Source organism: Phodopus roborovskii, unplaced genomic scaffold (genome assembly GCF_943737965.1).
Source record: "Phodopus roborovskii unplaced genomic scaffold, PHOROB, whole genome shotgun sequence".
Classification (NCBI taxonomy): domain Eukaryota; kingdom Metazoa; phylum Chordata; class Mammalia; order Rodentia; family Cricetidae; genus Phodopus; species Phodopus roborovskii.
The window spans coordinates 12,974,770-12,987,554 of record NW_026126413.1 but is presented as its reverse complement, the minus strand read 5'-3'; the positions used below and the strand labels follow the sequence as shown (position 1 = coordinate 12,987,554).

The 12,785-nt window shown below is 43.6% G+C and overlaps 1 protein-coding gene across 2 annotated transcripts in view; it reads left to right on the top strand.

The window, feature by feature from the left end:
- Window positions 1-12,785, top strand: part of Ocln (occludin) — a 46,721-nt gene that overhangs the window by 14,636 nt on the left and 19,300 nt on the right. For both annotated transcript variants that reach the window (XM_051182845.1, XM_051182846.1), the window contains exon 4: window positions 1,937-2,098. In XM_051182845.1, coding sequence (XP_051038802.1) covers window positions 1,937-2,098 — 162 coding nt within the window. The remainder of the gene's footprint in view (window positions 1-1,936; window positions 2,099-12,785) is intronic.

The window sequence follows — 12,785 nt, the reverse complement described above, 5'->3', positions numbered from 1 at the left end:
ACATAAGTGGTACACTCTTGCAACACAGAACACACACAAACATTTATTTTTGGCGTCTCATTTGATTCCCTTAATCTGTGTTTCTGTCCTTACAGCCAAACCACACTGTCTTTATTTTACTGTTATAGTAAGTTTTGAAGTTGTGAAGTATGGATTTTCTAGCTATTGTCAAAATTATTTTGACTAGATTCTGTGTTTTTTCATTTCCATCTGATCTCTAGGATCACCCTTAGGATAGCACTTGGGCATGGTATGGTACGTTCTAGTTTTTGTAAGCCACCTGCTAGGTCTTTGAAGAGTTGCTCCAAATCTGTAAATCAGTTTCAGGAAATTTTGTCATCATTGCAATTGGAAGTCTTCTCTTTCTTTCTTTCTTTCTTTCTTTCTTCCTTTATTTCTTTCTTTCTTCTTCCCTTCCTTTTTTCTTTGGTGGGGGGGGTTGGATTTTTTTTTTTAAGACAGGGCTTCTTTGTAGCCCTAGAATTCACATTATAGACCAGGCTGGCCTTGAACTCACAGAGATCCACCTGCCTCTGACTCCCTAGTGCTGGAATTAAAGGCATGCAACAACCATTGCCCAGGGCAGTTTTAAGTCTTCAAATCAATGAACATAGGATATCTTTACATTTTTTTTTCTTGAATTCGGTAGTTTCCAGAGTGCCGGTTCTTTTTTGTCCAGGTCATTCCATGTGTTTTGAGGGCATAAAACCCTACCTTAGGAAACTTGAGTCACCTTAATTACACGAAACCACAGATAGCTGCTGCTGCTGCATTCTTTCCCCTGAATGAGTCACCGTGTTGGGCTAGACTCTCTCCACTGTCTACCTGTCTGTATTTTGAAGATGGGGTGCTTTCCCAGCTGGTGCAGGTTTTCGGGTGCTCACTGTTACTGTTCAGACCAGCCTGTGGTGAGTGCCGAGACCTGGTAGAAAGGGTATGCCTATCTCATCATACTCGGAATCCTCTGGCTACTTGAAACCTATATTCTTTGAAAGAGGGTGTCACTGTGAGGGAGACAGTGGGTAGGAGAGCCTACTGTCACCCATGAGTAGGTAACTGGTGCTGGCCTCATATTCAAGTGTGCCCCGACCATTGTACCACTAATGCATCTGCCAGACACTGGAGGAGCCATCAGGAGGAGGAGGCTTCGCTGTCACAAGGCATTGCAAGCAGAGGAGCCTGCTAGATAAAAGCAATCACTTGTTCATTTGCTCTAATTTATAGGTTGGTAGGTTCATGCTTTTATCATTTATGTTAACACTGATCCCCTACGGCCCTCCTTTCATACAGTATAAAAAGAGCTGCCAAGCATGTGTCATGAACAGGGTTATAGGTGTAACTGAGTATCTAAAGCTACTTCTGAAATTAGCAGTTTTCAGAGCCTTTAAAAGTAAGATATTGAGGCTGGGCATAGGTTTGTAATCTTAGCACTGGGGATGTGCAGGTAGGAAGACCAAGAGGTTAAGATCATTTTTAGCTACTTAGGGTTTGAGGCCAGCCTGGGCTATTTGAAACATTGTCTCAAGAAAATTAAAACAAACAAACAAAAAACTCATTGATTTCATTATTGGCTATTTTCACTTATTTTTAACAATGTGGCAGCTACAGAGGTACATATATTCCAGAACCCATTTCCTGTGATTCTGAAATGTGTACTGATGGTTTTGCCTTTAAGCAGGGTTTGAGCGAGGAGTCAGTTGGTATGTGTCCATTTCTGTTCATGTGCAGCCAGGCATACTTTGCCACTGTTTTGTTAGCTTTAGTCCAGTTGGTATGGGTTAGTTTTTAATGACAGAACTAATCTGTAGCAATTTAGTTTTGTTCCCATTAAACCACAACTATTCAGGCCCTCTGGTAAAAGTTCTAGCTCCTAGAAGGTGAATTTCAATTAAAGCAATTAAAATTAATTGTGCCAATATCTTTCATCCCCTTGTAGGCTATAGCCATTGTCCTGGGGTTCATGATTATCGTGGCTTTTGCTCTAATCATTTTTTTTGCTGTGAAAACCCGAAGAAAGATGGACCGGTATGACAAGTCCAATATTTTGTGGGATAAGGAACATATTTATGATGAACAGCCTCCCAATGTTGAAGAGTGGGTAAGTGTAAACAAATCAAAACACTTTTAACCGTTTATTACATTTCCATCTTCTGTCCCTAATTGTTTTTGTATTTTGTTAAACTTCATGCTAAGAATGATCGTGTTTGCACAATGCGTGAGTTGTTTATTTATTTATTTATTTTTTTGCTCAGAACTTTTGAAAGATGGGTGAATGAAAATCACTTTTGTAAAGGGTGAAATCGTTTCTGTTTTCGGGGAGGAGACCCAGTCCCTGGAAGGGATGCCTCCTATGAAGTCACAGGGAAAGCTTGGCTTTTGCAGAGTGCAAGCAAGCAACTCTTCTCCACTCCTTTATTTCTTTGCTTTACTGTTTTGGAGACAACGATGTTGCCCTGGGGATAGGGGCGGCTGGGGTCAAGACTGGCAGAGGCATTTTGGGAATGGTGGCTTTGGTAACCTTCTCAGCTTTTTACACTGATAGCAGCATGGTTAACTGCAGTGACTCATTCTGCATCCCATTTACCTATCAAATACTTCAGTATGACAGAGATTACAGGAGTTTCTGTTTTAGGAGGGAAGGTAATATATTGTAAATCTTAGCATACTTTAGCCATGCAGTGGTGGTGCATGCCTTTAATTCCAACACTTGGGAGGCAGAGGCAGGCAGATTTTGTGAGTTCAAGGCCAGCCTGGTTTACAAAGAGAGTTTCATGATAGCCCGGGCTACACAGAGAAACCCCGTTGGATAAAACAAGAAAAAAAAAAAAAAAAAAAAAAAAAAAAGCCGAGTAAGCAAGGTGTCTGTGTGTGTGTGTGTGTGTCTGTGTGTGTGTGTGTGTCTGTCTGTCTGTCTGTGTGCGATGGCCTACTTCTTTACCCCTAGCACTCTGGAGGCAGAGGCAGGTAGATCTCTGTGGAAATAGATTTTGTTTCTGTTGGGATGCTGTGAAAAGCGGCTATAGAAACTTTTTTCTACTTTCCTTTAATGGTTTTCTTCAGTACTGGGGACCGAACCCAGGGCCTTGTGCTTGCCTGCCAGCAAGCTGTTTGCCACTAAATCCCTAGGCTTTAGTGCTTTCTCCGTGTATTGATCTTTGTGGGTTTGTGTGTTGTGAATTGTGTGTGTGTTCCTGCTGGTGAGTGCAGGTGTGTGTGCTTGTCGTAATCTGTGTGGCTGTCAGAGGACAGCCTCAGGTGTTGGCCCTCATCTGCCACTTCTGTGGAGCAGAGGCTCTCCTGATGCACCTGCCAGGCCAGTTTGCCCTGGGGCTTCCTGCGATTCTCCTATCTGTCTCCATCTTCCCTTAGAAGAGCTCCGATTACCACCTCTTCTGACTTTTATCTGGTTTCTGGGGATCTAAACGTATGTTCTTCCATGTCCAAGGCAAGGGCTTTACCCATCAAGCCGTCTCCCCAACCCCCCTATACTTCCCATTTTTGAGGTAGCATCTCTTTAACTTGCCCAGGCTGGACTTGAACGCACTCTGTAATCTAAGCAAGCCTCCCAAGTAGCCAGGATCCCAGGCCTTTACCAGCAGATCTGGCTCTAGCTACAAAAATTAATTGGGATTACTGGACCCTGGCTGACTCTATCTAGGGTAGAGTTGTGGCCACTGGCAATGGGGTATAGGAGGACTTCAAAAGAGCTGTTGGTTACTGATAAACTGAAGTGCCCTTTAGCTGTAGCATTCTAAATGCCTGAATTTTTAGGAAATCTACAAGCTTAGATAAAACTGTTTCTAGCTAGTGAAGAGGGGGGAGGGGAGGCAGGCATCTTAAGAAAACCAGAAAGGAGCAGCTTTTCTGCTGTGAGCAATGGTGCTAATCCCCTTCCTTAGGAAGCCGCTTCTCTGTGTGAAGCTGCCTTACAGGAAACATTCCTTGTCAATCTTTTAGCTCCCGTCGAGGCTACATGGACTAGGACAGTCCATTTTGGACTGTGAAGTAAATGTTTTCCCCAGAGTTTCTGGGTGTGTCGGTTTTCACTGGCTGTCGGATTTGTTTACATAAGGTTTCAAAGAGGCTTTACAAATAAATAAATAAACCAGCCTAAGGGAAACCAGCTCAGCACTATTAGAGTCACCGTGAACTTTAGCCTCTTGCCTGATCTACTATCAGGAGGGTTTAATCAGTTGTAAGTGTTTTGATAACTTGACAACAGGCAGCACCTCATGAAGTGGCAAGGAGGAGAAGGTAGTTCTTAGACAGGGTTTATGTGTAGCTCTGGCTGTCCTGGAACTCCCTCTGTAGACCAGGCTGGCCTCAAACTCACAGAGATCAGCCTGCCTCTGCCTCTTGAGTGCTGGGATTAAAGGTGTGCATTACTAACGCCGGGCAGGGGAGTTCTTTAAGAGGCATCACTTGTGGCTGCTGGAGTAGCCGGGTGGTAGACTACTTGCCTAACATGTACAAGGCCCTGGGTTCAAGCCCCAGCCCAATATACACACACCAAAAGGTATTAGTTTGTATGTAGTACCTTATCCTAAGTGACTTGGGTATTTTTGCCTCAAGCAGTTTGCTTTTTCTTCTCGTCTTCTTTGGATAGGTGGCCAAGATTTAGAATGGTAATAAGTTTCAGACCTGTGACAGTTTGCAGGACACACTGAATAACACTCACTTTATTCCCACCCCCATCCCTCGTCTTAGTGCCCTTGTCCCAGGGCTCCACAGTTACTAAGAGCCTCATTTCCCCCAGCACTGGAGACTTAACTCAAGGTCCCCCCATGTTTAAAAGCAAATTGTAATCCATACTCAGCACAAACAGCTACACTTTGTTGGGACGAAAAGGAGAAAGATTTACTGCTGCAGCTTCCTGGGGGCAGAGCTTTCGCTCTGCCTGAGGAGAGGGGCACAGGGAGCGAGAGATTGCATCGGGGCTGAACTGCAATGAGTAACTAGGTTCAGTGGAGTGAGTGCTACCTCTTTGGTCTTATTTTGTGAAAGTAAGGCCCCTGCCAGCTTATCGAAACTTTCTGCTTTTACCCTGCCTGTTTGACTTGATGAGGTATCTGGGTGAGTGTTCCTTACCACTCACATGGCCAGATGGTGTGATTATGGGTAAATTTCTCACTTTATATTGCAAACAGAGATGATAATAATAATAATAAAAACTCCTTTGTAAGCCTTTCATAAATATCTACAGTTACATAGGATAGATTCTCCACAGTAGTATTAGTAGGCTAATGGGTACGCATATGGAATCACATGAAACCAAGGAATTGCCAATTTTAAAGCAGCATCACTTGTAAATTGTATGGCCGTGGGGTTTAATTACCACACATTTACTTTTTTCCATTTCTGATTTTATTTAATTCTTTAAAAGTTAAAATATAAATTTTATCATTTTCCTCTTTCCCTCTTCTTCAACCCTTCATGTGTATTTCCCATCTCCCCATCCCCCCAACCCCCGAGAGTTTTGGTGGTAACATTGTCTTTGTGGACATCCATTAAGCCAAAACTAGTTCTATTGTTGCTATTAGGTTTTGTCAATTTTGGGTATTTTAAATACTGACTCGACTCTTGTTTGTGATAATTTCCTATAAGTTCTTAGTATAAAAAGGAATACTTTATAAAAGGTGGCGGAGGCAGGATGATCTCTCTGAGCCTGGTCTACATAGTGAGTTCCAGGTCAGCCAGGGCTATCTCTAAAAACCAAAAAAACGAAGAAGCAAACAAATGTAGGGACATGTGTGCGTGTGTGTGTGTGTGTGTGTGTGTGTGTGTGTGTGTGTGTGTGTGTGTGTTCCTGTGAGGCTGTATTGAGGGCATTGGATCAGGTGCTGGGCATGGAGCTCCCATTCCCTGAAAGAGCAACAAGTGCTAATAGCTAATAACTACTGAGTCTCTATAGCCCCTGTACCACATTTTCTTACTCATTGACTAGTTGATGGGCCCATAGGTTATTTGCATTTTCTTTAAGAACATTTTATTATAATTTTTATGCATATGGTGTTTTGCCTGAATGTATGGTTGTACACTATATGAATGCCGTGTGTCTGTAGAGGCAAGAAGAGGGTGTTGGACCCCCTGGAACTGTTGTAACCAGTGGTATGGGATATAGTGCTGGTGGTGGGAATCCAGGGTCCTGTCCAAGAGTAGCTCTTTACTGCTGAGCCGTCTCCTCTCCAGCCCCCTGTGCGTTTCTTGAATAGTGGGGGAGTAGATGTGGAAGTGTAGGTGTCCTTTTGGAGAACCCAGTGCTGTGTTTCTTGGCTCATGCTGTGGTTCTGTCGGTGAGGTGTTTTAGAAACTTCCATATTGTGTATTGTATGACTGTACAGATTTACTTTCCCAACAACTGTGCAAGAATTCCCTTTACTCCACACCCGTGCCAGCATTTGTCTCTGAGCAGCTTATCTCAAGTTACCTTGCTTTTAAAAGCTCTGCAAAATCTGCTAGCCGACTGCATGTGCAATTGCTCGTTTTCCACCATGTTTTCCTGGTCTGGATATTATCAGTCTTTAATTTCTGTCAGCTTTGTGAGTTTCGTTTCAAACAGTTTGAGATTAAGCAGGTTTGTCTGCCATTCATGGTCTCCTCACCTAAATAGCTCAGCTGAGTTTTCTTTGGATTGTTCTGTCTTTTCTTCCTGCCAGTCTCATATAAAGGTTATTATGTTAATATTACATGCTACATTCCCAGACCCTCCTGTGTCTTCAGTGTTCTTTTAGAGCCTATTCATTGAAGTACTATTGACAGGGCTCTCTCTCTCTCTCTGCGGCCCCCCCCCCCCCCCCCCCCCGTGTGTGTGTGTGTGTGTGTGTGTGTGTGTGTGTGTGTGTGTGTGTGTTCTTAGATCCTCCGTCTGTTCCTTTGTGGTTTCTGCTGTGCTTTGTTAAGAGTTTCCTCTTGTGTTTTGTGGGGTGAGGACCTAGATCCTCGAATGTACTAGATAAGCACTGTATACTGAGCCCGTCCCTAGCCTGTGGTGCTCTCTCTTGATTACAGTATGAAATAGGTCATAACTTCCCCCACATGACCAAGCACTTACACTGAACTTGTATCTCCTAAAAGCCTTCACTTTTTTTGCTGAAGGTTGACTTCTTCTATCCTTCCCTCTTATGAACACATTTTGACCAGAGCACTTATGGAAAAGGCTAACAAGTCATTTTTCTCTCCATGAGTATATAAGGTGTTAGAGAATGGGGAAGACTGGTGTTGGACCTGGATTTTATTGGCTGACAGCATTTTTTTTTTTCAAAGATATTGGGTCACAGAGTCTGGCAAAGCTTGGCTTGAAATTGAATGTTTTACCTCTTGGGACCACCTTTTACATGGGTTTGTTTTCTTTCTGCCTGGGACTTGAGGCACACAGGAGGAGTTAATACAATTCTTGGTTCATTATATTGTTATCTTTGGTACATGCACCACATTCTTGTTACTTCTATTAGTTTCATCATGAACTCTTAGGGACGCCCCTTCCCAGCCAAGAATTACAGTAATGACATCATCACATGGTGCTATTCCCTACACAGTGCACTTTCTCATCTACTTGCTCACAGCATCCTCCAAAGAGACCTGTTACAATGGTTGGTGTGTTAGAGATGTGTATGTGTGTGAGGGGGCAGCTGTCCTTGTATATATTTTCACATGCCCTTTTAATTCCATACTAGGTTAGTGAGGTTCATCCGCATTGTGGTACCTAACTACAGATAGTAGTCTGGTCCCTGTATTCCAGAATTTCATGACGGTTTCCCTAGCTCCTGTCAATAGACTTTTCTGTAAGGGCAGTTGCTAGACTGGTGCTGTGTAACTCAGCTGTAGCATGAGCCCAGTGTGCTTGCTATGTGTCGTCCACAGTGCTGCCACAAAGCAAAACAGGAACCCCTGTGGTCTTGTTATGAACCTTTTGACTTGCTCACGTTTGTGCAAATTTCTCTTGGATCTGGACTACCTGAGGTGAAGAGCTTGTGAGTGCGCTTCATTAGAAAATAAGGGCATGCTTCCCAAAGCTCTTCCGCTTACTGTCTCAGCAGCAGCTCTTGACACTGCTAGACTTTATAGTGTTCGCCTATGACAGTAGAACCATATCACCATTGTGTGTGTGTGTGTGCGCGCGCACGCGCATGTATTTGTTTTGCTCATTGACCTGATATATTTTCTTTCTGCTTTACACTTTAGCAACTGTTTAGGTTGCACACACAAACCCAAGCAGTGTCTCTGATATCTTGATTCTTCTAAGAGTTTTGATGGGGGCAAAGGGTAACTTTTATGAGGCATGAGATAGTCTAAGCCCCCTGTTGATGTTGTGTGTCATGCACAAGTGACTAAGCATTATAGATATGACAAGCCAAAGTGCCTCCCTCACCTCAGTTATGAGGACATGTTCCTCCTCTGCCATTGTCCTGGTTGCATGATGGAGGGGCTTCTCTATTTGTGATGGGAATGGAAACTGCAAGCTGGGGGCCAGGTCAGTGTCTCCCCTACAGTTCAGGCTGTTTAGGAGATCAGGGCAGGAAGAAGGCTTGAGTCCAGGAGTTGAAGGCCAGCCTGAGCAACAGTGAGGCCCATCTCAAAAGACAAACAAGAAACAGGAACAGAAAAGAGCAGTTTCAGAAGGAGCGCTAGGATGTTCTTACGTATTGAATGAGTTTCCTCACAATTACTTGAGGTTATTTTCCCACGCAGAGGCACACAGGCCAGAAAACCAGGCTCTGCTGAGTTGTCTGTCATCAATAGGCAACACCCACCCTTAGATAAATGGAGTAGTGGGACTCTTAGAGCCGCCTTCCTTCCACTCTTGATGTGTAACGTTGGCTTTTGTACTTCTTACGGAAGCGGTATATTGGGGAATTGCTGATCCCGTCCCTGTAGTGTGGCTCTAGGGAGAGATTCTGATATTTTTTAACCCGCGTGTTTGGTCGGAGAGACTGCCTGGTTGTATGTGAGTATCTCTGATTCCAATATTCCCTAGCAAGCAGGTCAATGCCTTTGCATCTCTGTTTCTTAGTGCCGTTATTTTGTCTGCGTCTCATCCTAGTGTGAGATGTAGCTGACAAATAAAAGTATGGTTGTCTCACTTCAGGGATTTGGAAAGGCTGACAACACAGAGAAGAATTTTGACGTCCTAGTTACAGGTGACAGAAACAACTTGAATTTGCTTGGGTGAAAAGAAGAATTTATTTAAAACACATGAACCCTTAGAAAGAGTTGAAACCACTTAGCTTCAGAGGGCAATGGTGAGGTTGTATATCAGTGACAACTAAAATCAGGAATTTTTCTAGAGGGCCTTAGCATGCTCACCTTGACCTCTTCCTGCCTGGGTAGGCTTCACTTCTTGGGGACAGAATACAGGCAGAAAGCAGACACTTGGGGCCCTTGAGATCTTTTCTTTTCTTTTAGAGTGTTCTATGTAGCCCAGGAAGTTAAGGATGACCTTAACTTTCTGATCCTCCTGTTTCTACCTTCCAAGTGCTGGGGTTGTATGTGTTGCTACATCCAGCTTGAGTATTTCTTACTGATGCTTCTCAAACAGGCTAGAAGGGGACTATGGCTGAGTTAGGTTGGGTCACGTGGCCTTCTAGCTGGGGCCACATGGTATGGCTTTTGTGAAGGATGAGGAAAGAGTTGTTAGGAAAAGGATGCTTCGTGGATATACGTACACGTACTATAAGCCTGCTGCTTGAGTTAATTGTGATGTCCCCTTTTTGTCTGGAGTCATCCGAGCAGGTGTGAGCAGCTTACAATGAGTTTCTGAGCAGTTTGGAATGTGTTTGTCGGCTTTTCTTATTGAAGCCACCAACCACATCCCGCTGACTCCTTCTGCCCTGACAGAACAGGGTCTCTTTATAAGAACAAGCAGTGTGCTCTTAGGGGTTGAGAGGGACAGAGGGGCCACTCTACCTATGGGTGTTAGTGATGAGTTGAGAAGGACAAGCACCTTAGCTCCTCAAACAGAGTCATTCATGCTAATTTTTTGTTCAAAATCCCTTTACCAACCTTCAGTTTTAGAAAGTTGTAACTACAGAAACATGAGTATTGAATAATGCATATTCACTTCCTCTGGATAAATACAAAAACACTGGCTCTGGAAAAGTTTACACCTCTAGGGTAAATATTTAAAAGTTGATTGTGAACATGTGCTTGAGATTGCTTCTTGGTTAATTTTTAATTTTTCCGAGGTGTGTGCCACCACGCCTGGCCTTGAGATCAGTTTTTATTGCTGCATTATCTAATGAAGTGGCAGTTGAAATTCAGAGATCGAGTTTCAGGTTCTCCTGATGTAGCTAAAGAGTCTGAGTTGGGCCTGTGGTTCTCACGGGAAAGATGAAGATCTGAGAGGCAGACACACTCCAGGGATGTGATGGTGGCTTGTTGTGACAGATGGGCTTACATGCTGATTGTTCAAACTCTCTCTAGTGTAGGACAGCAGAATGACTTGAGTTTGAATTTTATAACTTAAAATTTTTGACAAAAGAGTTTAAACAAAACGATAACAACAACAAACCAAACAGCCACTAAAGTACTAAAGTCACTAAAGTGTAGAGTTGGAACAGGATTTGTGCAGCTTGGAACTTGTTGCTTGTGATCATCCCAGAATAGCTTTCAGTGTCCTTGACTTTTTCTTCCTCCTTTCTTTCTTCTAATTTTTTTTTTTTTTGGTTTTTCGAGACAGTTTCTCTGTGTAACAGTCCTGACTGTCCTGGAATTTGATTTGTAGACCAGGCTGGCCTTGAATTCACTGGGATCCATCTGCCTCTGCCTCCCAAGTGCTGGGATTAAAGGCATGTGCCACCACTACCTGGCTGTCCTTGACTTTTAAGGAGGGTTTTAATATGATAGATTAGTTCTCTGTACAGGGAAAATGAAAGTTCCATCCATAATTAAGCTGGTGTAGCAATGAAAGGCCAGTCAACATAATCATACTCAATAATTTTTAAAATTGGTATTAAAGATATTAAGTATTTTTGACATACAGTAAATATACACGGATGCCTTTATATTTTATATGGGGGTTATATCCTTATAAAATCATTGTAAAAATACATTGGATACATCTACACCCAATGCATTTCAGTTAGGACAGTAATCGGAACAGTAACAGCTTGGGCTAAGAGTATTCAGGATACAAGTACATTAATGTATCATTGCAGTGTGACTTACTCCTATCTACTCTGCTACAACTTTACAGTAAAAACAGGTATTTTCTTCAACCAGCACGCAGATGTACATAACAGATGTACATGAGCATGGCTTAACTGGAGTACCCAGGCAATATCAGTTGTCAGCATCAGACAACTGGCAAGACTTGAATAGCTTTTTCACTCTTGCCCAGTACAAGCATTCTTGCCTGTATCGTTGGTGTATTGGACTCACTGTGGAAAAGATGACATGATTATCTATGGCCTTTGGTGGAACAGGATAGAATGGAAGTAACAGCAGCTTATCTGGCTTTCTGAACCACCCAAGTGGAGAGGTACAGTAGGCCCTGACTGTTCCAGCTCCACTGTGAGTGGAGAGGGTTGGAGGACAAGAAAAGGCGGAGCCTGTTCAGGGAGCCTGTTTGAGAGGCCCGTGGGTGTGTGTGTGTGTGTGTGTGTGTGTGTGTGTGTGTGTGTGTGTTGGGGGTGGGTTTGTATTAGAGCTAGAGAGTGCTTTTGTGGTTCTCTGAAAGCTGGAATTCCTAGATTCCCAGCACCATGAGTTAATGTTTCTAAACTCAGCCATGTGGCAGGGTGTAATGATCTAAACCGGGTCTGGCTGTCTGCAGTGCAGAGCTTCTGTCCTGCATCAGTGGCTCTCCTCCCTGGAGGGCTTGCTAGAGCAGTTTGCCTCACCTCCTAGTTTCTGATTTAGTAGGTTTGGATTGGGGTTGAGCAGATAGTGTAGGTGTGCTGTTCTGGGGCATGATTTGAGAGCCTCTGTTCCCACAAGGGTTACACTGTTTGCCTTTGGGTTAATATAGACGGAAGTCCTTGCTGCACCATGGTGTACTTTGTATTCTGTACCATAGTAAACTGAAGGGCACCGAGGGCATTGGAAAACTGAAGGGTATTTGGAACATCAGGTGGTGGCGGCTTGTGTATGTTTGGCTTTTCAGCTTGCTTGTAAAGGAACCATAGTCTGATGTACCTCTGTATTAAAGTATAAGCCTTCCCCAGGCAGTGGTGGCACACGCCTTTAATCTCATCACTCAGGAGGCAGAGGCAGGTGGATTTCTTTGAGTTTGGGGCCAGCTTGGTCCACAGAGTGAATTCCAGGACAGTCAGGGCTACAGAGAGACCCTGTAAGTACAAGCCGTCACCTGGATTTCTGTCTCTGCAGCAAGCAGCCACGGATTAGATAATCAATGAGGTTCACTCAGAATAAGTTTCTGTACCTTGCCTGCTCCCAAACTTCCAGTGGCCCCCTTGGTGACTTGCTTCCAGAGGTCTGATAGCTGACTGATTTAGCATTTGCCTTTGTTGATACATTGTTTCTTTGGGCAACATTCAGCAAGAGCTGAGCAAAGGCTTTAGGGCTACTGAGTAACTTAAGCCACTCAGTGGTTCTAACTTGCTCTATAACCTCTTCATTTGTGGGATTGGTCCACATGGGACCCTAACAACCCAAAGTGTTTTAAAAAAGGGGCAAGAACTTTTGAGACTTTCTCTTGAGCTTTTTCAGCTGTGAGCATCTGCGGGTATAAAATGGCAGGAAACGGGAAAAACAAGTTGGACCACTTACTGTTGAGAACCTGCAAGGATAGCTCATGAAGGTGGGTTGGGCAGGTTGTAAAACTGGAG